Consider the following 27,890-nt stretch of genomic DNA (forward strand, 5'->3'; position numbering starts at 1 on the left):
ATAGGCACAGCAAACTACTTTTCCACTTAGGTATCACCTCTTTCAGTGGCTCTCAGGTTGGGCCCCCCAATTCCCAGGAACTGCTCTTGGACCTGGGCTCTCTACCATCTTAAACAGAGCAGCTCCACTTGTGCCTAATTTGCACGTTAGGTGTCTTACAATACTTTGCTTGAAGGGAGGGTTCCACGGCTAAGAAGTTTAAAAACCACTGATATAATCTAACACTCATTTACAAATGGAAAAATGAGACCTAGAGCAGTTGTCACCTTTTCAGGTACTAAGAATCCCTAGCATCTCCTAGCATTCGGCTCTTTTTGCTACCATAAGTGACCCATGTACCATGGAGAAGCTATATGCATTGCTAAGCCCAACTTCCGAACAGGAAAAGGTGGTTGCTCCCTAGCATCTGCTTTACTGATGACCTTTAAATGTTCCCTTATTGAAAACTGTAACCCACGATTGAGCATACAGACTTGATTAATTGGGGTAGTTTAGCAATCGAGTCTTTCAGCAAAAATATGTTAACATAAATTCACTATTGGGAAAATGCCCCCTGTAGATACTTTTTTTTCCCCATATATTCACAGGTTGGGTTGGGATACTGGCAATCTAACTAATCTTTTAACAAATTAACCTTCCCCAGGTAGTCCCTATATAGGCCTTTTCCCCCTTGCATCCAAGCTGTCATGGTAAAAATGGTCTATTGGTCCAATATAGATCATCTTATGTTATTTTGATCTTTTTATTTCGGGACCCTAATGATATTTAATCAAATCTAAGACACTGTTGATTGTAAAATACCATTATTATATGTCCTATCAAGAAAGAAAACAAATGTGCCAATTAAAATTTAAGATACCATTGATTGTAAGACATATTCTGATTTCAGAGATGTTGAAACAGTTGCATCTTGGAATTCATGGGATATGGTACCATATTTGACACCATATAAGACATGCTTTTCCCTTGTCTTATGCCCATTCTTCCTCCTCCTCTAGGCTACCTGTTATTTCCATTAAACAGAGGAATAGCATAGAAGGCTCAGCCTTTGGTTTTCCAAAATGCCTCCCTCCAAAATTGTGCTGCAGTTATAGTCTAGCATATATGGTACCTGATAATCAAAATACTTCTTGGCTTATTGGCTCCAGAATGGCTCCATGGTGATGTAACTTTCTTGTTATCTGTCTCAAACACTTTGGTCCTGTTTTCTTTCTGTGGAAATCAGCAGTATTCACTTCATGATCTCAGTGGGAGAGCAGTACAGACCACTATGTTGCACGAAGGTGCGTGAGTGTGGACACTGGATGCTTCCTGTGTCGTGTGTCAAACATTCTCCTGGCAACAGAGCTCGTACTAGGCAGTTCCAAATGAACCCTACCAGATTTCTGATCATTTCATTGTTTGATGTGGACCAAAACCATTCAATCTGTGTTATAAGTAACATGATATTTTGCTCCCTTTGCTCAGACATCATATTCAGGCATAACATCAAAGTGAAATTTCAACTTTTCAGGCCTACATATTCAATTACCTATAAGGCAGTGCTTAATCTTAAGTGAACAAAAATTGTTACCTACTTTTTAAAAAACCACTTCAATGCTTGTTTTATGCTAATGATACTACTGGATGAAGACATTTTTGGTCTGCATTAAATATTTTTGCCTTTTGATTTCAGAACAAATATGGACAAAATTCAAGTTAACATGTGCTCGTCATAAAGTTCAAATTACTTTGTCATTATATTTCTTACATAATTTAAAGTTTAGAATATTTTATGCTTACTAGAAGCTATTTTATGTTTACTGCTGATGGAGATTAGTATATCTTACTAAATGACAAGAAACTATGAAATGTGACACAAAGGGAACTTCACTTTCCATCACTGTTCCTTACTCACTGACCCAGGCAGCCGTGTGTTGGGGAGAAAGTAGAAGAGCGTCAATTTCAGAGACCTAAGGAGATGCTGGTACAACCCTGGACATTATGGAAAGGAGGTAGCTTAGGAGGGGTGAATGCCTAACCCCCGCCCCCACAATGGTAAATCTGAAGGAACATGAGGACTGAGGTGAGGGATGCCTTCTGCGGCTGCTCTTATCTCCTCTCCTAAGCACTATTTCTTCCACTTCCCATGGAGAGGAAAGTATTAAGCCCCACAGGAGGGCAAAAGCCAGAAAAACTGCCCTCAAATTCTTCCATCCAAGAGGGAACTGTAAAGCCACCGTGCACACCTAATGACGGGTACTGGGAATCTGTAACAAATGCAAGTCACGTTTTCCTTTGCATAGGTTTGTCCTGTCATTACAGCAATTTTTCTGACGTAAAAAGCTTTGAAGATGTACTTTTAAGAAGCATTTCCATCCACAGTGATTATGGTCTCAGGGTGTCATGGCAAACCGTTACTTTCTCCAGCTAAATCCTCCCCATTTTGTCTTTTAGGCAAACATCAATATTCCAATGGGAGCCTTTCGGCCAGGAGCTGGGCAACCTCCCAGAAGAAAAGAATGTCCCCCTGAAACGGAGGAGGTGAGGACGAGTTTGCAGGCGGAGCTCAGCACTGTGCTTGCCTCTCAAATCCTCACTAGAGGGGAGTGGAGGCGTGGGGAAGGCGGGGTGTGTCAGGGACTCGGGATTTAGTACACACGTTTCTTTGTTTGCCTTGTTCAGTCGGCCCTGAAACCACACTGCCTCTCCCTTCCCTTCAGCCCAACTTCAGTGCCTGCCACAGTTCTTTGAAGATCCTGAGTTTAACTTCTCTTCTGCTGATCCACTGCGCACATCTGTGGGGGCCGGGAGGGGCCGCGTAGCCTCTCAGATGCTTCGGGCCCAGCCGGAGTCACCAGGATGGCTCAGCTTTCCCTGTGGAGATCTGTATCTAACCGGGCAGGATATATTTAGTACGGCTTCTCGTGAGTGATGAGCCCGAGTGGGGGGGCAGGTAGTAAGCACGTTAAATTACTTGTGGATAAAAAATAAAACAGCCAACAATTCAATTTCTGGACATTTCCTTTGTACAGAGGACTTTGCAAGGAAGTCTGTGAGGCATCCGCTTCTGTACTTCTCTCCCAAATGCAAATACTGGTCTGCTAAAATGGAGGTCAAAAATGACTAAAATTAATAATGAATGCAATAAATAGAGAAGCGTTCCCTCTCCAGATGTTGCTATTTCTTCCCCAGTTGTGACTTTTATCATGAAACCAGGAAGGCCTGATCCTGAATAGATAGATAGATAGATAGATAGATAGATAGATAGATAGATAGATAGATAGATAGATAAAGGCTCTGAACAAAGCCTTTCATTAGCCCAAGACAAAGGAAATAGAATTAAATAAAGCCACAGATATAGAAAACTATTCCATCCTTTTAAAATGCCTTTTTAACTTTTGCAGTGACATTTTTAGTATTTTCCCTGAAAGAATATCTATTACCATTTTGGAATTTTCTTATAAAACTTTGATTACCCTGAATTTAACCTTTTTTCCAGTGAATATTCCTGACATGTCCCTAAGTTAGTGATTCCAGCCTCCTATCAATAGAAAGATAATTTTTGTAAGGAGGAGCTAGAGTATTTGAGTGATGACCTCACCAAGTTGTAGAATTTCAGCCACTCAGTCACCTTTTTTGAGCGTGCCTGCTGAAAAGACCTGGCCTTGAGTTGCTTTTATGGGGATAGGTTCTCAAGTTCTGGTGCTGTGAGCTTTGCTGTTGAATTAACTCATGATTCTGAGCTCTCCCTCTGGGACTTTGGTTAAGTATTTCTGAGTCTGTCTGCAAAGTAGGATCCATTTTGTTTTAGTTTGCCTGAGCTGCTGTCACAAATATGACACATGGGATTGGTTGGCTTAAACAATGGAAATTTATCGGCTCGTGCTTTTGAAGCTAGGAGAAGTCTGGAATTAGGATATCAACAAAGCTTACTTTCTCCCTGAAATTTGTAGCGTTCTGGCGCTGGTTGCCAGCAAACTTTGGGGTTCCTTGGCTTTAACGCCTGCTTCTTGTCACATGACAAGGTCCTTTCCTTTCTCTTCCAGGTTCCCACTGACTTCCCCCATCTCCTGGTGGCTTTCTTGAATAAGGCCTCGGGGAATCCAGATTAAGACTCACCCTCATTCAGATTAGCCACACCTTAACTAAAATAACATCTTCAGGAGAGCCTACTGACAATGGTTTCATAACCCCAGGGGTGCAAATTAAGATTAAGAACAGGTCTAAATTGGGGTACATAATGTAATTCATTACACCCTCCATTCTTCAGAAGTAGCTGTGAGAAAAGACAGCATAAAATGGATATGGCATAGCCTAGTAGGTATTCAATAAATGATTTTTATTGATTGATCCAATTATCCAATTTTCACAAAGGACTCCTGGGTCTATTATTTTGCATGTTGTGAGAAAAAGTCATGGGAGGGTAGAGGGAAGGACAGTGGTATTCTTCAGACATCTCCATTTATCCATAATTAGATTTTGTCCCTGTGCTTCTTATTAAGCTGTTTCTGTCACTGCTATGACAATTATTTGGAAAGTAGCTTGACCCTCTTTTCTTTAAATTAACTGATCTAACAGTTGTTTTGGAAGCTTACATCTCATCTTTCCTCTCTGGCACAAATGGCCCTCCGTTCTCTGTACAACTGGTACCTTCCTCTACACAAGTGTTTCAGTTAGGGGTTGAGGAAGCACTTTGGTCTCATTCTTTCATTGTTCTCAATTTGATGGTTCTAGCACATTCTAAAAGCTGGTTTAATAACAAGAACTGATACAGCCTGTTTTATGAGTACCTACTTTATGACCAGCCACATATACACATGACCAGCCAATATTCTTTACAGGATAGAGGGAGTGAGGTATCTACAGAAAACCAGAGACTCCAGGAGCAATTTCTTGAAATGTGCTACCCCTTTTGCAAGGGATGCATAGAGCAGGAGGTGGCTCAGGGGGTGGCATTCCCTTCCCAAAGGAGCAGAGATTAACTCTCAGAACTTGTGGGGTTTTGGGGAGGGAGTAGGATCTAAGGACCCAAATTCTGGGCTAGACCTCAGAGTAAATTTCTCATGGAAACAATATTGTAAGGGGAGTACTTAGGCAGCTTGGTTTGGCTACAATGACGGTTAAGTAGGATTTTGTGGGTTGGCTTGAGACCTAAGTGGTCTTTTGTGGCATAGTTTGAATCTGAATTGAAAATGGGCAAATGTAATCTCAATTAGACATAATTTATACACCCACTTTTTTTTTTATCATCCAGTTTGCAAGCTTGGAATTGCTTACTTTCTTAGATTTGGAATTCATTGCCTAGCCTTACAATCAGATAATTCTGTTCAAATTGGAGATCATAATATACTGTCCCTGGACAGAGTAGGGTCATCTCAATCACAGCCAGTAGGTGCTTGCTCCAAATTCAGAAGGTTTTTCTATCATGAAGCTCAGTCGTGAGAGGCTGCGCCCAGCAGGAAGCCAGGATGAGTCTTTGGTTGTCTGACAAGGCCTGTATTCACTGCTGGGTCTCTGGCCCATGATGTTGCCAAATTTTACAACTATTCTGTCACCCCAAAGGAAACATTTCCCTTCATAATAGCCATTCTCGAAACTAGGAATGGTGCTGTAGGTTATATGGCTTCTCTCATCCTCTCTTTATCTAAGCCAAAGAATTTCTTCCGTGCCCCCTTTTCAATTCAAATATGTTCTTACAAAAGACAGAAAAAAAATGTGTTTATTAGCCAAATGCAGCCATCTGGAACCTTGCTTGTTCCTGCCTTATAATTCTTATAAGAAATTCATAGAGGAAATGGAATGTAATTCCCTTTATGTTTTTAAACGATGAAAAGAGATTTAGTTATGAAAATGCACCACCACTATTCCCTTCCCCTAGCCACTATCATGTCTAATTATTGAATATATCCACTTAAAATTTTCCATTATGTGCAGCCTTACCAAACCAAATGCTAAAGTCTTACCTTGATAAATAAAAAACACAGTGCACTGAGGTTTTAATAACTTGAAAGGAAAGTGCCTAGTATTAAATATTATTATTATTGTTAAGCTGTGTATGTTCACCTAATAAATCTTTGCACATATACATATAATTACGCACATTAGCTTTATGTGTTAAATTTGCCGATATTTCAGATTTTGATGGCTACAAAGATAATAAATGTGACTTACCTGGGAATTTAACAGAAGGAATTGGAAACATTTTTCTCCTTCATACTTCTTTATTAAGATCTACCCACCTAACCACCATGGGAACATTTGTAACTGAAGAACCATTTTTCATCTCATCATTACACATATTAAAAATAACCCAAATGCTTTAGAGTCTTGTTCAAAATTTCTTTCCAAAAGCCTTGCAAAGAACATTGTGGAATATTAATTCTTTACGTGGATGCCTAACAGTTTTGATTATTGCTTCTAAATCTGCATTTATAAATGAATGAATATATGTGTATGATGAAAGGAAGCTATAAAAGAGGGTCAAGCTACTTTCCAAATAATTGTCATAGCAGTGACAGAAACAGCTTAATAAGCACAGGGACAAAATCTAATTATGGATAAATGGAGATGTCTGAAGAATACCACTGTCCTTCCCTGTACCCTCCCATGACTTTTTCTCACAACATGCAAAATAATAGACCCAGGAGTCCTTTGTGAAAATTGGATAATTGGATCAATCGACAAAAATCATTTATTGAATACCTACTAGGCTATGCCATATCTATTTTATGCTGTCTTTTCTCACAGCTACTTCTGAGTACCTATGGCTGTGTACATTGTTCTGAGGAAAGAATATTTTCCAGATACTTACAACAGGAACAATCTGCATGGAGTTACTTTATCATTTTGTATGGGTGACACATGTCAGCTAGTCCATCAGCACGCTACCAGTTTCAAAGAAAATGATCATAAGGAAAATCATTAGCCCTCAACAGAAAAACAACACCTCAATATTTGCTATTTCTACTTATCCCCTCAAATAAGCAATTTAACAACATTTCTATAAAGGATGTGCCTTCCAACCAATTTGCTGGAGTTTTGGGGAAGGTTGAACACTTTCTTCCCTTTCCCTGTAGGTTCTAATCAATTTGAGAACTAGGAGCCAGCTGGCAAGTGAAACACAGCTTTAGCTTTAATACCCGAATTACAGTGCTCCCTGGTTAAGCTGGGTTTGGGTTTAGCACTTGAAACTGAGACCAAAATAAAAACTGCAGTTTCTTATTACTTTTCCCTGGAACTGTTTTGACTCACCCAGTTGCTGGCCAAGCAGATGGAGCTCTGCCAGCCTCTCTCTCGCACAATGTTATAGTGGCAGAACTTGCCATTTTAACCGTTTTTAAGTGGACCATTCAGCAGCATTAATTACATTCACAATGTTGAGCTACCATCACCACTAACGATTTCCAAAACTTTTTTGGGAACAGAAACTCTATACCCATTAAGTTCTTGCTCTTCTCCCATTTCCCCTCCTCCCAGTCCCTGGTAACCTCCGTTGCCTCTATGAATTTGCTCATTCCAGATGCCGTTCTCTTCTTCCATTGATGATTATGAATTTGGGTCCTCTAAGAAGCAGACCCAAAGATGGCATTAGGTGTGCGAAATCTTTAATGGGGAAAACACGTAAGAGGGGGAGCCACAGGAGGCTGGGAGCCAGAGTTGTCAGCAGGGACCCAGGCGGAGAAAGAGAGGAAGGCGGGTTGGGTGGCAGCATTTCGGGCTGCGGAGCTGTCCTGAGAACCCGCAAGGCCACCGGGAGCCAAAGCCGGGCCTGCCCTCCGTCCCCGCTGCGCTCAGTCATTGGCTGGGAGCAGCCCGTGGGAAGCGTGACCTCAGCACGGTGATGGATGGCTTTCTGGGCGAAGCAGCTGGGGCCATCATTCAGTTACCCTCCCTGCAGTAAGCGGATCCGCCAGGCGCGTTCTCATGGCTGCCACGGTGATCAGATGTTCCTCCAACACCTGCCTTCCAGCGCAGTGGAAATAGGAATGGGTTACACGCAACTTTCTCCTGTAGTAATGAGTTGGAGTTCCCGGAGCCACACACAGTAACTGATCTTACTGTTTTCTAGTTACTGTAAAGATGTGTGTTTGGCATATGTAAATAGAGCCGTAGATTTGTCACTCTGGTATAGTCTCAGGAGTAAAGAGTTAAACAACAATCAACAAGAGTGGGTGTGTCCCACTATAGCAGGCATTGGAAGAACCACAAAAAAAGTATAGGGTGTGGTCCTGGCTAAAGCTGCGACAAAAACATAAAAATACTAAGTGATAGGAAGTTTGTTTTATTTCCCAAAGCAGTAGAGGAGCTGGGACTCCTCTCTCGCTCCCTCTGGTCCTGCCCATATTCAAAGATGTGTTGCTTATGTCAGTCTCAGTTTTTTGTGCATTCTGAAGATGGCATTGGACAAAGAAAGACTTTCAGCCACTGCACCCCAAACAAAAAATTTGAAAACTCCTGGACTAAAAATCACTGGTAGAGCCAGCCCTGCACTAACATTCTCCAGCTCTCTGCTGTTGAGGTATTTTATGATCATATACCAAGAAATTACAATTGATCCTGTATGATTCTTCTCTTGAAAACACAAATCCTTCTCATGAGTGAGTGATAACTTTTTATGTTATCAGATACTGAACAATAGTCTAGTGTTTTCTATGCCACATGGAAGTCTTTTGTTTTCTCCCAACTTTATTCTATATTCTTCCATAAGCTTCAGGAGATCTTACTGAAACTCTGAGGTGTCTCAATAGTACAAGAGAAAGTCATTCTGCTAGAATCACACTCTGACATTATTCTTCCTTTAATTTTTTTCTGGTTTATGTCCATGACCCAGGGGGACCGAATGTCTTCTTCAGCAAGTTGACTTTCTTCTCGTTTCTCTTCAGGGTGTTCCTCCCACCTCAGATGAGGAGAAGAAGCCAATTCCAGGTGCAAAGAAACTTCCAGGACCTGCGGTCAACCTATCCGAGATCCAGAATATTAAAAGTGAACTGAAATATGTCCCCAAAGCTGAACAGTAGTTGAAAGAAAAAAGGTAAGTGAAAAAATATTTCCATTATTTCACAAGATCACTATAAGATGGTTTGAGGAAGCCTTCCACAGAAGTCAGGAATTCCAGAGGCATTTATTAAGTACCAGTGGCAAGTGGTGCAAAGGTTTTCTGGTGCAAGCTTTGTGCCTATCTTATTCCATACCACCCAGAGATCCATTGAAGATGTTTGTCTGCTATCCTCTTTCTGATCTCTCTTCTCAGCTGGGGAAGGATGTGGTTGGGAGAGGAAAGATGCTTGGGAAGGGGCCTTGAGGATTCTGTGATCTTGGGGCCCAGAGAGCCCTCTATCAATCTATGACTCAGTTTCCCACCTAGATGCCACAAAGAGTGATGAGCTATACCTGAGCTGGAGAATCAGAGTAGCAAAGAGCTGAGGAAGTTGGCAAGCATAAAGGGGGAAGAGATCTAGGAGTTCAGGCCTTGAAACAATAACACAGGCAGGTGCAAGGCAGATCAGGAGGAACCACTCCTGACTCTGAGTATGGATGGGTCAGGGATAGACTCAAAACTGTATGCTCCCCCCCCCCAAAAAAAAAACCTGTATGCCCCACCCAATAAAGCACTACAAGCAGGGTCTGTAATCTTCTTTTCAGTTTTTATTGTATCCATTCAATAATGATCCCTTGATGCGGACTTAGCCCTGCCCTCCATCTACAGACCTAGCTCCTGTGGGCTGATACGGAAATTCTGCCAGCAGGAAGACTAAGGAATTTGGCCTAAGTCATCATTTTTTTTCTATAAGTCCCTGGGAGTAAACTGACCCTTTATCCAAGATTACTGAACCCACAGTGCACAGCCTATTCCATTTATTAAGCAGAAGTTTAAGTCTAGAGGAGAAGAATCTATACTGGCACCATAAAACAGATATTTACCTGGTTGAGTGACCATTTGTTCATTCACTAATTTATTCAACCAAGTTTTATTGAGCATCTGCTATGTGCTGGACACAAGAAACATTCATTAAGCTCTTCTCATGGGCCAGGTACTATTTGAAGAACGTTATGTCCATTGTTTCCTTTATGCCTCCTGACACCCAATTAGTAAGCCCCTATTTTTGAGATAAGTTAGAAAGACTGTGATTTCCCCTGTCATGCAGCTTAAAAAAGGGGAGAGGGGGTGTCTGACTTCGAAGTTATTACTGTTAACTACTTGCTATACCACTCCAACTCCTTCCTCCCCCCATCACATTCCAGATTGATTACATACTCCCTGTTGGCCTTAAGGGTGAAATCTTCTGGCTGTGTAGATGGTGGAGGCAAGCACAGCAAGGGGCCCTGTTGTGTCTTCTACTCTAGACATGATCCAGGACAGAACGTTCTGTGAGACAACCCGGCTCATCCCGGCAATGTTATTTGTGTCACGCCTATGTGGGCTTAGTAGCGCTTTTGTGGGGTGGTTCTGCCAAAACGACTTCTTTATAGCCTAGAGAAAGAAAGGAGCCATTTGAAGTTAAAATAAAAGAACAGTATCTAGTGTTTTCAGCATAGTTACATAAAACAACAAAGGAGTAGGAAGGAAACACAATGGATTCTGTGACTTTGGCATGAGTTGATGGGGACAAAGTGACATGAGAGGGAATGGACCTGAAGCATGGCTATGCACACTGGCTATTACTTATGACGTAATGGAACGAGCTGGTGTTTTAGTATCATTTTCCTCAGTCCTGCTTGTGTTGCCAAACTGAGATTAAATATTCCAATATGCTTGGGACGAAACTGTAACCCTTCCTTGTGAGAAAGCCTGGAGAAGGGAAATTAAGTTTTTGTAATATTTATTATCATTATACAACCAAGGCTGTTCAGTTAGACACATGAATTTTTAATGCAAGCTTTAAAGGGTTTTGCTTTTATGAAATCCATGTTGACCTAAATTTAACCCCAGTTCCAGTCTCAGAAGAACTTGATTTTGAAGATTCAAAGGAATGCTATTTTTAAATTAGCTCACAGAGGATCTTGCAGTGTTATTCGGCAGTGAAATTGATTCGATAGCCTTGGGTCTGTGGTTTCAGGGAATAATGGCAACTCAACAGAATATTGAAAAGGTACCAGAGTATGCAGAACAATTTTTTGTTACTTTATTTTTCTCAGACTAGACTTTAATGCATCTTCTCTCATGAACAAATTCTAATAATACAAAGCCACTTGGAGGGGCTGATTTGTCCTTATTCTTGAAGGATTGTGAAAATATAAGTTGTCAGGTAATTGGTTTGAATTCCAAATGAATGCAGTCATTGTTTTAAGCCAAGGAATGATCTTTATTTCTTGTAGGAGAGGTATTAAGCGGATATGCTTTTGAACTTACTGGTTTTTCTCTTGCAAATATGTCTGAGATTTTGAGACTTCTGTGGTCATGGGTTGTGGTCACAGAGGGAGAACATTTCTTAATATTGATGGATTCAGTGGACTCATAAGCAGTCAATACCCTGGACCAGCCCTTACTTAACCCCTCACTGGTAGGATTGATTTCCTCCTACGCAGGCTACCACTTCATCACCTACCCTTACTGTGTATTGTCCAATTTGATTAAACAGATTGTTGGTTTGGAGATTGACTGAATAAGTCCATAGTGTCATCCACTGTGAAAACCATGAGACTCAAGGTTCAAAGTCCAGTTTATAACTATTACAATACTGTTTTTGACATATAAAACAAAGCAGCATCTCCTTCCGAGTGAGGTTCAGTGCCTCCTTTTAAGTGGAAATCTTGATTTTTTCCATGGCCTGCATCATGGCTAGCATGGTTTATGGAAATCAATCAAACATTATAAGACAAAAACTAGAAAGGTCAATGACTAGTCAATTGGGGATCAAGAATCTTGGTTTATGGAAAAGGACTTAGGGCCTGGACTCATTCAGGAACCAGAACCAGGCAACATAGAGACAGAACTTCCTAAGTCAAAACCAAAGAGCAGAGGTATTCCAAATGGGAACAGCCTTGGTGAAACCAAACAGTTCCTCCAGGGCAATAGTTACTTAACTTTTGGGGCAGAGCAAAACAAGATTGCATAACTTGCCTATACCACCATTTCTTCTTTTTTTCCAGTAGTGAAAAAAGAAATTCAGTGATAATGAAGAGTTAGGGAGGAACAAAATAAGTATTAAAGTGTAACAGTGGAACAATTACAAGAAAAATAAATGATCAGCAAAGATAAAACCTGAGAAAAATTCTACAACTATGTTAATGAAGTCAGGATAGTAGAATTGAAAACCCTAGGACTGAAAAAGCACTAGAAATCAATTGTCATTCTGAAGTTATAGGAATTCTTCCTCTTGGTGTTGGACATTGTAGTATGGCCACATGTTGTGTGGCAGCCAGAGTTCATGATTATATACAAAATTAGGACACAGAAAAATGCAAAATTTTTATAATTCTTAATAAGTTATCTAGTGGCTTTTGGTTATATGTAAAAGTGAAAACCTGTGGAATGAAATCCCATTTGCTGTTAAGAACTAAGGAAAGGCACTTGAATTTCTGCATTCAGGAAGTCCTTTGAAGTCAACCAGTGGGCCTTGAACAATATATTTTGAGAAACATTGCTGTAGGGCAAAAAGTAAGAATTGAGTTGGAATGATCCCCAACTCCTGTGGGTCCATACACAGCCCCATAATCTCAAGTTAGTCTCTTTCTCATACTGCACATCAGCCAGCCTGCCTTGATTTTGGATTTTTTTTTAATCTCAAAAGAACCAATATGATGCGCGTTTGGGGGACGTGCCCTCTGCCATTCTCTCCCACTCCTAGCATCTTCTGTTTATGCTCTCACAATATTTATCAAATTGTGATGCATTGGTTTTCTTGTTTATCTTCTTCCTGATGCCATGATCTACTCCTTAAAGGCTGGCCTGCACTGGCACACATTGGGCACACATGGCATATCTATAGAATGTTCTTGGCTTCCTGGCCACGTCAAGTCTGGTGTCCCCTAGGAAGGTGCTCTTATAGACTTTCCAAGTCCTTGTGTTTTTAGGGAAATTATTACTTAAAAGCAAGATTAGCTTCTCCAGCAAGGGCTGAAGGTAACATTGGTGACCATCAGTAATTGGCTCAGAAAGACGACTTTATCTGACTTTACTTCATTGATTATAACTTAGTTTATTTCTCTGGGAAACCGAAAACTTAGGGGAAAAGTCAAATTTGCCTCATATTCCTCAGAGGGGGAGAAAAATATGTGAATCCAGAAGAAAATAATCTAATTTCCAATAATTCTTTGACTTCATTTTTCAAAGAATATCTATGTCTAGATATGACATATTTATCGACGAATCACCCAGAAAGATGTCATATTGAATAGAACAGAACATAAGGTGTTCATTACTCTTAAATGTTAAGCATCATGCATCACCATCATTCCTGCTGATTCAAGGGTTAATTTTGAGAGTGTTGGCAGGAAGGCAAATTGATGCACCCAGACACTTGATAAAAAGTGCATTTAATGCCTAACAAAAGAGCCCCAAAATACATGAAACAAAAACTGACAGAATTGAAAGGAGAAACAGACAACTCAATAATAACAGCTGGTGTCTTCAATACCCTACTGTCAATAATGGATAAAACAACTGGACAGAAGATCAACAAGGACTAGAAGACTTGAACAACACTATAAACCAACAAGACCTCACAGACATGTATAGAACACTCCACCCAAAACAAGCAGAGTAAACATCCTTCTCATGTACACATGGAACATCCTCCAGGACAGACTTCATTTTAAGGCATAAAGCAAGCTAATAAATTTAAGGGTTGAAATCATACAAAGTATATTCTCTGATCACAGTGGAATGAAATTAGAAATGGGTAACAGAAGGAAGTTTGGGAAAGTCACAAATATGTGAGACTTAAAGAAAACATTCCTAATTAACCAGTGGGTCAAAGAAGAAATCACAAGGGAAATTAGAAAATACTCTGAGATTAATGAAAACAAAAATACAACTTACCAGAACTTGTGGGGGTGCAGCAAAAGCAGTGCTTAAAGGGAAATTTATAGCGGTGAATGCCTATATTTACAAAAGAAGAAAGACATCAAATCAGTAACTTAACATTCCACCTTAAGAAACTGGTAAAACAAGAGCAAGCAGAAGAAAGGAAAGAATAAAGATTATGGTACAAATAAATGAGATAGAGAAAGGTAGAGAAAATCAGTGACACCAAAGTTGATTCTTTGAAAAGATCACTCAAATTGAGAAATCTTTAGTTAGATTGAACAAGAAAAAAGAAAGAAGACTTAGATTACTAAAATCAGGAATGAAAGTGGGACATTACTACTGACCTTATAAAGGGATTTTAGTGGAATACTGTAAACAATTGCATGCCAATAAATTATATAACCTAGATCAATATACAAAATCAATTGCGTTTCTATACACTAGCAATGAACGATCCAAAAATGAAATTAAGCAAACAATTCCATTTACAGTAGCATCAAAAAGAATAAAATACTGGGCAGGCCACGGTGGCTCAGCAGGCAAGAATGCTTGCCTCCCATGACCGAGAACCCGGGTTCGATTCCCGGTGCCTGCCCATGTTAAAAAAAAAAAAGAATAAAATACTTAGGAATAAATTTAACAAAAAAAGTGCAAGACTTGTATACTGAGACCTGTGAAATAGTGCTGAAATAAAGAAGACCTAAATAAAGAGAAAAACATCCCACGTTCATGGATTGGAAGACTTAATATTGTTAAGCGGCAATTCTTATCAATTCCCCAAATTGATCTACAGATTCATGATAATCTCTATGAAAACCCCAGCTGGCTTTTTGTGCAGAAATTGACAAGCTGGTCCTAAAGTTCATATGGAAATGCAAGGGACCCAGAATAGCCAAAATAATCTTGAAAAGAACAAAGTTGGAGGAATCACATTTCCTGTTTTAAAAGCTTACAACATAAGTTGAACACCTGGGTTCATTTCCCGGTGCCTGCCCATGCAAAACAAAAAACAAAAAACAAAAACGAATAGGTACAAATTTTTCAGTCAATAGTTGGAGTTGTTGCAGGTGTCAGTGCAGCAAGCCAGTTGTCCATTCTTGTGCACTTGACACGATCCAACAATTTCCTTTCCTTTCATATGGAGTAAGGACTTGAGGTAGTCCCAAGCCTTTGCTGTTTGGGCAGGTGTCTGCCTGATTCTCATGATAAGTGTATCTGAGAATAAAATTGAGAAGAAAAGTTCCAATTGAAGAAAAAAATCAGTGGGTGATGTTATTGTGTATAAAATTCCTCTTCGGTGGATGTGCCTGAGGCATGAAGGTGCCTTATTGTTTTTACCCAAAGGGAGAAAAAATGTATAACCTATCACTGTTACTCTTTTAATTGGGCAGACAGATCGCTGAAAAGACAAAATAAATTTTTAAAAATACTTTCCTCCTAAACTGTATTGCTGAGACTTTAATGCTGCCAGTGGAAGCATTTATAAAACCTACCCAGGTGTATCCAAAGAAATGCCAACTCCAATCATAATTCCCAGTACTCTCACTAAGTAGAGGACTGCTGACTAGCCAGCCTGTCCAGAGGACCTCAGTTCTGGCCTAGACCTAGAGTGAAATTCCAATTTTATGAATTTCATAAGCCTGTGTTCAGAACCTTCTATGTGCCAGGAGCTGTGTTATCACCCATTGTACATAGCCCTTTGAAATTTGGTTCCTGTTGCCCAGTGCTGGGACATTTCTCCCCATTTCTCCCACACTCTTGATGCTCTGGGCATCCTGAGCTCCTTGCAGTTTTATGCCTTCATCTCCTTTCACGATATTTTTATGGTCTCAACCCAGGCATGGCCTCCTCAAGAGACCTTCCTTACACTGGACTCCCCACTCCAGGCCCCGCTCTCCGCTCCTGTGTATCATAGCATTTATCACACTACACCGTACTCATCTGTTTATTTGCCTGTCTCTCTTTAGGAGGCATAAGGTCCTCAAGGAAAGAAACTATGTCTTAACCCATTTTTGCTGTCCCAGTTCCTAGTATAATTCCTGGGACAGGCTACCTGTCCCAGGTATTGAGCACTCTTATATTCAATAAATGTGGAATAAATCAAATGAGTGACACAGTGTATTCTATTCTTTTTTGTAACCAACGGCCTGGAGAACAGAGAATGCCTTGAATCCCCAGGACCTACACAATTCAATCCCTAGACCCCCTTTGGGCATCAGCAGTGCCCTGTGGTTTATGTCCAACTCCTAGAACAGTGCTAAGTACTGGTGATTATTAAGTAACTTTGAGGAATAGTTGGTGCACATAGAGGTAATTCGAGGTGCTCCCCCTTCAGTAACAGTTCGTGTTAAGCCAGGAAACCAGAACCACTGCAAATATTCCAGGAATAGGCATTTAATGAAGGAATTAGGGCTTATATAAATGAAGGAGGAGAGGGACAGGAAGTCTGGAAGGCCTCAGCTGGAAGACTAGAGAAGCAGTCATGAGTGACTTCAGCCTGAAGCACTTGGCATGGGTGGGGAAGCAGGAGTTCTCAGGGAAATCTGAGAAGATGCCATGTCCTGCTACCAAAGTTGGCACCACGAGGTGGGACTTCAAGGAGAACTCTGTGAATAGCTTTGTCTGACTGTCCTGCCTCTGCGCCTGGCCTCCCCCCACCCCCCAAATAATGGCTTGCACTTCACTTGTACCTTCCAAATCTCTGGCAGATTTGTCTCATTGGAAAACTCTAACCCAGGGCCATACATGCTTGTAGTTCCCAGCCTTGGACTTCAGTGCTTTTGGTGCTGAGTTAACACAAGGTGTCTATATAGAAGGACATGGTGCTACTGGGTAAATCATCAAGTACTTGCAAATCCCTGTAGTCAGATAACCAAAGTCATGCAGATGTAAATTGGGTTTCTTGATTCTCCATATCCATCTTAATCTTTACATCATTTGTTGATGTACTGTTCAAAGATCCTGACCAGGGCAGCTTTCCATTGTACATTTCTGATGAGGATTTTGTCCTTACATGAGATTTCTTTTGCTGTGGGCTTATTGTTCACCTGATTCATCCTTAAGAATCTGCCCATGTACCTGGCTAATATAAAATTCTCTGTTGCCTCTACCTATCAACACCTGTGAATGCTTCTAGGTCAAGATCATCAGCAGTCAAGCATTTCTGGAAGGAATACCAAAGGTTTTTAATGACTTCAGTACTTGACATTTTTTGGTCTTTTACAAAAATATATTTCTTGCTTTCAAAAAGAATAAGCGCTTGGTGTAAAAATATATAGATGTAACAAGAGTATATAATGCAAAAATTAACCCCTTCTGTTATTTGTGCTCCCCCAGAATCACTTGAGAAATTATTAATATTTTGGAAATATTCCTCTAGTTATTTTTCAGTGCATATAGTAGCACAGAAATTTATTTATAAAAGTGAAATCAAAGTACAGAAACATTCAGGTACATGTATATATTTGCATCTTTTTATCTTGATTTTTCTTAAGGATTGTATGAATTATCTAGTGCTGCTTAACAAATTACACCAAAACTTTATAGTGTAAAACAATAAACAATTAAAATGCTGTAAATGGGAACTGATCCTCCTCTTATTATTATTATTATTATTTTTTACATGGCATCAATCATAGCACTTGCACAGTTTGGTATCTTGCTTTTTCCATTTTTATCATAAGAATTTTTTTCCCTGCTGCTTTGCAGCCTTCAGAATTAAGATGATTTATTTTTCATAGTCTTTGACTTATCATGATCTCATAACCTTTTTCCTCTGCCAGAAGATGGACGGCTGATTTATTGTTTTACATAGAGCTAAACTTTAAAAAAAACATTCTTCAAATGTCTTCTCTGTGGCCTGCTGGAAATTTTTTGTTCTCAATTTTGAAATGTTTCCTGCTTTGACCCAATTACAGAAGCTCTCTTCACTTTCTTTGAAGGAAATGGTTTTATGCTAAAATTTTTCACTCTCTAGTAAAGCCACATTTCTTTTTATTTCTGATGCTCTCTTTTCTGCTCTTCCCTTGGTTAAGATAAAGATGAGTTCTGCAGCGGTTCCGAACTGCATCAACGTTTGGTTCATTTATTTTCCTGCCCAGCAAAGCTCTTGTTGAAGATCCTGGTTAGAGCCTATGGAGTGTAGAGGACTCTTGAGGTGAATGTGAGGAGCCTTTGAGTTGATTGTGACAGTGGCCTTAAGAGCCCTCACAGTACTCTCCACAGCAAACACACACACACATACACACACACACACACACATACACAAGGGCCTGGATGGCTTCTATTGAAACAGAGATCTGGAGGGTCTAGTGTGTGTATTCTTGGAAGGGAGCTGGAACCCGTGAGAGAGCTTTCAGGGAGTAGACTTGAGAACAGAGAAGCAAATCTTCTCCAGCCACCTTCGTGAAAGGCAGAGGTGGATCGGGACCCATTTTTCCAGAACCTTTTCCACTGGCATGCAAATTTCCTTGGACCACAAGACAATTACAGCTGGCATGTGCCTTGCTCCCAGTACAATGAGCACACCCTCGGTGGTTCTCAACCAGGAGTGATTTTGTCCCCCAGGGGACATATGACAATATTTGGAGACTTGTTAGGTTGTCACAGCTGGAGTGGGGGATGCAACTGGCAACTGGAGGGTTCAGGCCAAGGGTGCTGCTACATGTCCTTACAGTGCACAGGACAGTCCCCCACAACAAAGAATTTTTCAGCCCCAAATGTCAATAGTGCCAAGGCTGAGAGACACTGCTTTATCTGGTTGAAAGGTTTGATGTCAGGACGAACACACGACTTGTTGTAAACTTTCCTTTCCAAGCCATTAATGCATTGCATTTTATAGAAACTACAACATTAATAGAAGGAAAATAGTGATTAATTGTCCAACATCTATAATCTCTTTACTGTAACTTAGACACTTTGAAATAAAGTGCTCTTAAATATGATTCTTTCATCAACTGGTAAATTGATACTGTTTATTGTAGGAATATTCCTGACTTATAAGTATTAGGCCTCAAACACAACTGTTTTTGTGTAGGTTATTTTTTTTCCTCTCAAATGTAGCAGAAAGCAGTAGGTTATTCTCTACAGCTGAGCAGTCTTTAAAAATCTAAATGCTAAGTATCAGTCATCATCACCAACATCAACCCATAATTTGTATTGTCATAATCAGCATGACTATTAAATGCTTGTGATGTCACTGGCACCATGTGTCCCGCTTCACGAGGCCCGTTTGGTTTGTGGGGGATGGAAGGCTAAGAGAGTTTCACAACGTGACCAGGGTCCCCCAGCTCGTAAGTCACAGAGGTGAGATGCAAACCCTCATCTGTCATACTCCACAGCCAGCCCTTTTAATCACTATCACCCAACTGCACTGAAAAGAAGAATATTCCCTTCTTTTCAGTCCTCCGGGTTTTGCACATCTCCGCTGTGTTGGGTGGGGGTAAAACAAGCAACGGCTAAAGAGACCGCAGAGACCGTTATCTCCGCAAAGAAAAGTACTGAACTACAATTCTGCCACGTTGGCTTATTCGTTCACTCCTTCATTCTTTCATGTATTCATGCATTCATGCATTGCACAAGCACTGATTAAGCATCAAGTATGCACCAGGCATCAGGGACCCAAATATGAGTCACACCGTGTCTGCCTTGGTTCACAGCTTAATGGGCAAAACATTGCACAGAAGCATACACAATTTTCTTTTAGTGGCCTTGAACAAAAGGAAGGGTTAATGTCTGTAAATATCAGAGAAAGCATGAAAGAGCATGAGAGAGACTCAGAGGGAGCTAAGGAAAGAGAAGGAAAGGAAGGACAGTAGGAGAGAGGGAGGAAGAGGAGAAACTGAACAGCACAGTTTAGGGCTATCCTGTGGCTGACATGGCCTTGCCCAGGGCTAACACAACTGCAGCAGAGGGACCACAGGTCTCTGCAGAGCCTGCCTTGGCTCCCAGGGGGAGCAAGGGCTTGTCAGCATCTCTGTGTCCTCACGATGCAGGCGTCTCCTGCCCAGGAATCCTTTTCTCTCATTCCCTCTCACGCTGTGTGCGGCCCACGCAGCAAACTGGGGGACTGAATTACAGGCTGTCTAATCAGGCCTGGCTGCATCGTGACAACACTGCTCCTTTTAACTTCCTCCACACGCTGTGGCATTGGAGCAGAAGGAATCACGAGAAGCAACTCAAGTCTTTCAGATTTAACTCATACTCCCTCGCCGCTGCTCCTGCCTGTGAACTGATCATTCCCCACCCTCTGGGTTAGGGCTTTATGCAGATGGCGAGGCAGTGGCTGCCTCGGTCCCAGGCAGGGGAGGTCAATTGGCTTCTCACCGGGGGCAATTTCTATTAAAGCGTCCACAGATTGGAGTCTCTTGCGTACTTGCAGGCGGCACAGAGACCTGCTCAGAACAATTCATCTTGACGGCTGGAAAACCGGCAGAAAGCAAGCATGTCCTACCGACAGAAAGTCATTGGCTTCCTTCCGTAGGCAGGCCAGTGGCAGTTCTTCCATCCCACAAGACCTGTGCCAACACGGGGCAGGCAGCAATTGAATCCTTAACAAGCAATACCCGTTTTACTGCCTAGCTCTTGCCTGACCCCCAGTTTTGGACACAACCGATAGCAATCATGGCAGCCCTTTAGCTCCAGAGGCAAACAATTAATTCATGAAAACTTACCAAATGGGTTTATTCAGTTCTAAGTATTCAAACCTCTATTTATTCTGGCTCAATTGATTTTCATTTCCAAAGCATTCTGTACACGGGCTAGTCGGAATTTACCTTCGCCGAATTAACCTTTATCTTTATAATGCAAATTAAGGGCATGAACTAGATTTGAATGGGAAGAATGAAAGTACTGGAATAAATTCACTCATTTATTAAATGAGCATCTGTGCGTGTACTAAGTGCCAGGCACTACTGTGGTAGAGGTGGGTGATGCCAGCGAGACCTCAGAGGCTAGTTGGGTGAGGACGTGAGACGGGATTTTAGCACATAACGATTGTAGCAGGAATGAAGACGAGCAAAGGAAGATTCTAGACTGGCTATTGGAGAAACAGATATTCTACTGAGGGAAATGTTGAAGAGCACACACCCAGAGGGATTCAGCAATAGGTTTATGCCCTGGGCTTGCTGCTCCCTTGGTCTGTGATTTTGCATTATCTCCAGGCCTTCATTTCTTCATCTGAAAAATGAGAACAGGCCTATCTCACGGGGACACTTTTGGCTCCCACCCCACAAGGGACACTTGGCAGTGTCTGGAGACATTTTGGGTTGCACACCTAGGAGTGGTGTGGCATCTAGTAGGTGGAGGCCAGGGCTGCTGCTAAGCATCTTCCAATGCCCAGGACAGTTCCTACAAGAAACACTGGTCTGTCCTCACATGTCACTAGTGCCGAGGTTGAGCAACACTGAATTAGATGGCGTGGCTCATGTCCTCAGTGCAATGCTTGCTATCATTATGACTAACTCTTGAGTGTTACCATTGGGAGGAAGTTAATTTAGGGTCTCCCACCGAATACAAATAGAAACCGAGTCCCAGAGAGCAACCGCATCAAGGTCAACACCCAGCCTAAAATCCCAGTCTCCTATTCCCCAGTTTTTGGTGCCCCTAATTTCTAGGGAAGGCAGATAGGTTTGATTTTCTTCTTTTTTTTTTGACTTGTGAGTCTTCACTTCTTTATTGATTTATTTATTATCAAACCAAAACAATATACAAACATGAACATTCTTAACATACAAACGTTCCATGCATGGTGTACAATCAATGGCTCACAATATCATCACATAGTTGTATATTCATTACCATGATCATTTTTTAGAACATTTGCATCACTCCAGAAAAAGAGATAAAAAGAAAAAAGAAAAAACTCATACATACCATATCCCTTACCCCCCCTCTCATTGACCACTAGCATCTCCATTTACTCAATATATTTTAACCTTTGTTCCCCCTATTGTTTATTTTTAATCCATATTTCTTACTCATCTGTCCATACCATAGATAAAAGGAGCATCAGACACAAGGTTTTCACAATCACACAGTCACATTGTTAAAGCTATATCATTATACAATCATCTTCAAGAAACATGGCTACTGGAACACAGCTCTACATTTTCAGGCAGTTCCCTCCAGCCTCTCTGTTATGCCTTAACTAAAAAGGTGATATCTATTAAATGCGTGAGAATAACCTCCAGGATAACCTCTTGACTGTTTGGAATCTCTGAGCCATTGACACTTTATTTTGTCTCATTTCTCTGTTGCCCCTTTTGGTCAAGAAGGTTTTCTCAATCCTTTGATGCTGAGTCCCAGCTCATTCTAGGATTTCTGTCCCACGTAGCCAGGGAGGTTTACACCCCTGGGAGTCATGTCCCATGTAGAGAGATAGGCCACATCTGAGCAACAAAAGAGGTTCTCTGGGGTGACTCTTAGGCTTAATTTTAAGTAGGTTTAGTCTATCTTTTGCAGGGATAAGTTTCATCTGAACAAACCTCAAGATTGAGGGCTTGGCCTATTGATTTGGTTGTCCCCACTGCTTGTGAGAATATCATTAATTCCTGGGGAAGTTAAATTTTCCCCATTTCTTGCTGTTCCCCCAAGGGGAATTTGCAAATACTTTTTTTATTCACTGTTCAAATCAATCATCTATCTTTCCTTCTGGTTTCATTTGTGTCCCCAGCCCTCCTCCCTCTATCATTCTCACATTCAGTTTTATTGAGTGTACTAACATTATTGTGCTACAATCAGGTAGTATTGTGCTATCCATTTCTGAATTTTTACAGTCAGTCCTGTTGCACGATCTGTAGCCCTTCAACTCCAGTTACCCAATATCTACCCTATTTTTATTTCCTGATGACCTCTGTTCTTAAATGAAATTCTCCAAGTTCATTCCTTAATGCTAGTTCATATCAGTGAGACCATACAGTATTTGTCCTTTTGTTTCTGGCTAATCTCACTCAGCATAGTGTCCTTAAGGTTCACCCATGTTGTTACATATTTCATAACTTTATTCTGTCTTACAGCTGCATAATATTCCATTGTATGCATATACCACAGCTTGTTTAGCCACTCGTCTGTTGATGGACATTTGGGCTGTTTCCATCTCTTGGCAATTGTAAATAAGGCTGCTATAAACATTGGTGTGCAAATGTCCATTTGTGTCCTTGTCTTCATGTCCTCTGAGTAGATACCTAGCAATGGTATTGCCGGGTCATATGGCAATTCTATAGATAGGTTTGATTTTGAGCGACCTCTTGGTTTCCTTGGTAGTAAATATGTTAAGAAGCTTGTTTGGAGCTTGCAATCTGAGGGCAAGGGTACGGTGATCATGTAGCAGCATCTGCTGTGGCTGGGACAGGCGACAGGAACAGGCTTCTTGCAGCTTCCTTGCCAACCCTGCAAAAGCCATTAGACACTGGACATGCTGGAAGGAGTTGGACACACCTGCAGTCCACTTCCAGCTCTGTCAGGCAGTAACTTTATGACCTCAGGCAAGTTCCCGAGCACTCCAAGCCACATCTATAAATAGGAATGATAATGCCTGTCTTGAGAGGCCACCACCAAGTCAGCCAGTTAACCCCCACGGGCCCTGACATGCCCCGGCATTCAAAGAGTGCTCATTCCCTCTGCTGTCCCCACCAGCTGCCCCTGTCCTCCCCCCTCTGTCCCTTGCTTTCAAGGGCAGGCATGTATTTGTTTGTCTTTAAATGAAATACTCTCTAAAAAGCAACTGCAATATTTCCCCAGGGAATATGTAAAAAAAAAAACCAAAACACTGCAAATTAAAATCCATTAATTTTCTCTGACTAATGTGAGCTCATTGTAAGCACCCAGGAGGATATTTTCCTCCATGACCACTTTACCTTGTATTGTTAGAGCTTGGTCCAGCTCGTGAGATTTTTAAGCTGCAAGTGTCCTCTTTGCCCTGGAGGCGGCATTGCAGTTCTATTTTTTTTTTTTAAAAACTTGCAGCAGCTCCTGTTTCCGCAGCCCTTATGTCTTGAGATAGCAAAATTATAGACATTTCACTTGAGCACTTTCGTTTTGGTTTGGAGACTCCAAGGGGACTTTTTGTTTGTTCGTTTTTAACTAGAAAATTGATCTGGCTTGTAATTTCTGATTTTTCTCTGAAGATGATCAATTTAAGGAATATTGGAGAGGGAAGCTGTCATCATTCCCCTATTATCAAGGAAAAGTCAAACAATGTGCTTCACACATTATTTTATTGATCATTTCAAATGGGCTTGATGGCTAGAAGGCGCTCTCTCCCTTTTATACACATACTATGTACTGTTGGAGTCTGGTACAAAAAATAAAATGAGAGCCCTGTTGATCTAAACATCCAGAAGTGCCTGGATGTCTCTGTAACATCCTGTGCTGGCTCATGCCTCATTCACATCCAATTTGCAACTATTATTACGCTACAGGAGTGCTTTCTCCTTTCTGATGTGACTTAATTTGATAATTAAGCAATGTCTGTTTGACAGTGGGAGTAAAACAGGTAGGCAGTCATTTATAAATACAGGTGCCAAATTACATGGCAACCTGGAAATTCTGTAAAATGACAGCTTACAGGGGCTTCATGGCCAGGAAATGAGGAAACAAAGGCTTATTTGGACTTTGATGGCACAACCTAAGTCACATCGTTTAACCCTGGGCTAAGAGGAGCAATGCTGTTAACAAGTCCTTGTACTTGATTGTAAAAATTCCAAAGTATCTCCATGCTCCTTCTTTCTTTCTTTCTAGCCTCACAGCGGTTCTGTGAACTAGGTAGGGCAGGATTGAATTTGTCCTTAGTCCTTTCGTGACTTTTCCAACTTCACACAGGGTGGAAGATTGTGAAATTTATCATCGCCCTCTGGAGAAGGTTTATTTTCAGATTACTAATCAAGCCTATTTAAATTCACCTGTAGAAAAATGGGTGTAATCCCTTTTAGTCAGAAATGTAGGATCACCACACAGTGTGCAATAGGTGCTAAGAAGGAGGGCAAGTTACAACCCATGCCATGGGGCCAGAATTGAACAGTTAATGGCTCTGGTTATACATAGCAGGACATAAGTGCCCTTTTTCCCTACTGACATGACACAGAAAAATATCAGGATGAATCTGTCTACCTCTATCTACAGATATATTTCAACAGAAACCTACTATCTCAAGGTCCACCTCCATTTACTGTTTTCTTGATGCCTGTTTAAAAAAGAAAAAGTCATACTGTATTCTTTATCCACATACAAACATACAATGCACACATACACACACGACAGATTTGATCCAGTATTTGGACATTAATTTGAAATGTCTTAATGTCCAAAAGACCAGGTAGGAAACAAATGACTGTGGGGAAAAACTTCAGTTCAAGATCATCACCCTAAATGTCGACTCTTCTGTAAAGCACTCTGTCATCACGATCAGCCAAGAAATGGTGTCCTCTGTATGTGACTCCCTGCAGGGGAGAAAGAGCCTAAGAGCCATTGTGAGCCAAATCCCATCCAGTTACGGGCTGATTAGGGACTTGTCTCCAGCGCCAGGAGCAGGCCACGCCAGCACCCCCCTGTGCGTCGTTAGAGGAGCTTGTGGCCCAGCTAAGACAAACCAGCTGGGGAGGCTCTGAGACCAGCAGATGACAAACACATCCAAATGCCATCCCTTCATAACTGACTCCTCGCAGTGGAGCCCTTTCTCACTAGGTGGGCAAATTCTGAAATACCAAGAGGTGGTGGGCAGTGCTTCGCTCCTGTGCTAGGGTCACCCTTCCATCCGCCGCGCCCCTCCCCGGGCAGTCCTGCAGTCTCTGCCACGGGGCCAACTGGGAATGCAGCGCCTTGACACCCCTCACTATGGACACCCTCCCTGAACACATAGGAGTTCAAATGCCAAGAAACTTGGGGTGGCAACTTCTGTTAGGTAAAAATACAGCTATCCCTATTAAACATCAAAAAGCACTGTTGGATTTTGACTAGCACTTCCAACCCAATGAGATCATTTCAAGCCTCCATCCTAGCACCCAGTAGCATGGCTGTTCCCTTGGATTGGCTTTACATAACCTGCCAATTTGAGAAGTGAGCTCTTCTTCATCATTCACTGCAACACTGGGGAGAGGAGGACAGGGCAGCATCCAGGGCAGCACCCCGTGGGCTGCGGCAACGGAGACTCTTTTTAGATTGACCTAGAACAGTGGTTCTCAAACTCTGGAGTGCATCAGAATCATCTGGAGGGTGTAATTGAAATTTCAAGTACTGGGCCCCACCCCCAGAGTTTCTAATTCAGTAAGTCTGGGGTGGGCCCCAGAATTGGCATTTCTAACAAGGTCCCAGATGCTGCTGATGCTGCCGGTTTGGGGATCACACTTTGAGAACCACTGACCTAGAGCCATGTGTCCAGACTGGGTGGGTCTGGGCTTTCAGAATCCCTTAACTATCCCAGCCCCTCAGCCACAGTTTTTCTGTCTAGTGAGCAGCCTGGTCAAACTCCCTTTTGAAATTCAGACATACTAAGCACCAATGAAACGTTAATCATTAATGCTTATATAATTGCGCTTCCAAGGATCAGGCACTGTTCTAGGCATTTTACCTTGTAAGACTTAAATGAGTTAGCCTACATAAGGTCTCCATTTCAGTGGTGAGACAACTAAGGCACAGAGGGGTTACGGGAATTTGTACAAAGGTCATACAACTAGACAGTGAGGGGGGCAGGATTCACCTCAGGCTTTCTGGCTCTTAACCCAGGCTCACTCGCCATATGGCAGGTGGGATAGCTCTGTGGGGGTGAAATGTGCTTTGTAAACTATGGGGGGGCAATCCTAATATGATGGATGAGGAGCTATGTCAATAGCTTTGACTTACCTACCAATCACATAACCGCCTTGATACCATATTCGTTTCTGCAACTTTTATTGAGTGCTGACACTATTCCAGATGGGGGGTCAGCAAACCAACTACATGGCTGATTGATAGACAGTTTTATAGCTTTTCTCAAGTATTATGACATGAGACCTGAAGCCAATTTCTGAACAACTGAGTTGTCCAGCCTTGGGCTTTAGGTGAGAATCACTTCTTTTTATCCTAGCTACCTTAGTTCCAGAGTCAAGTAGCAGCAAAATGCTAGCTAAGTAGATCTTGTGACCCATTAGATGAGTGGTCCTCAGCTCTAACTGCACATTAGAGTCACCTGAACTTGCCCGAGCCCCACCCATGACCAATTACAAAGGAATCTTTGGAGAGGTGCATTTCGGTCTGGGCATTCTTCACGAGATCCCCAGAGGATTCTAATGTGCAGCTTGGGTTGAGAAGGATTAAGCCAGAGGTTGTTTCTCGGGTCCTCCCTTGACAAACCAGACTGAGATCTTTCTTGCTTGGGAAAGTATTTTAATTGAACGACAAGGTTGCTGGAATGAAGTCTCCAAGTATGGAAAACAGCCAAGCATTCTTGGAAAGCCATGTTGCATGATTTATTATTTATAGGGTGACCCAGAGGTGAGCCACAGCTTCTATTTGGGATAGGGGATAGGACATGAGGAAGAGATACAGATTATCTGGACTGTCCTCTGGGTCCAGAACAATCACCATTTAGAGAGGGCTGTGGACTCTCAGGTTCCCACTAGTGAGCGTGCTGTGCCTCATTAGTGCTGTGCACATGTCTTCCCAGCAGTATGTAAAGTTACATTCTTACAGAGCAGGGGTTGTCAATTTCATTTAGTCCAACCCGAGACACAGTCCAATGCAGGGGTCCTCTCTGCAATCACTGCTTTCCAGATATGTCCCCTATCCTGGAGAATCAGTTGTGCATAACTTTGAACCCAGCAACTTTTAACCGTATCACAATTCATCTCCCTCTAAAAACTTCCAGGGCTGCTGTTCCTTCCAACTGATCCCAGTTGCTTCCTTTGGAGTGACTCATTGAAAGGAGAGCCCAAGAAAGTCCCCATTCCATTGGAGTTTCTTTTAACAA

The 27,890-nt window shown here is 41.6% G+C and overlaps 1 protein-coding gene across 1 annotated transcript in view; it reads left to right on the top strand.

Annotated features, from left to right (window-relative positions):
- Positions 1–27,890, top strand: part of SMPX (small muscle protein X-linked) — a 56,748-nt gene that overhangs the window by 15,716 nt on the left and 13,142 nt on the right. The window contains exons 3-4 of the mRNA XM_077144832.1: positions 2,437–2,523; positions 8,865–9,013. Coding sequence (XP_077000947.1) covers positions 2,437–2,523; positions 8,865–8,999 — 222 coding nt within the window. The 3' untranslated portion in view covers positions 9,000–9,013. The remainder of the gene's footprint in view (positions 1–2,436; positions 2,524–8,864; positions 9,014–27,890) is intronic.

The sequence above is a fragment of the Tamandua tetradactyla genome, chromosome X (assembly GCF_023851605.1).
Source record: "Tamandua tetradactyla isolate mTamTet1 chromosome X, mTamTet1.pri, whole genome shotgun sequence".
NCBI classification, from domain to species: Eukaryota; Metazoa; Chordata; class Mammalia; order Pilosa; family Myrmecophagidae; genus Tamandua; species Tamandua tetradactyla.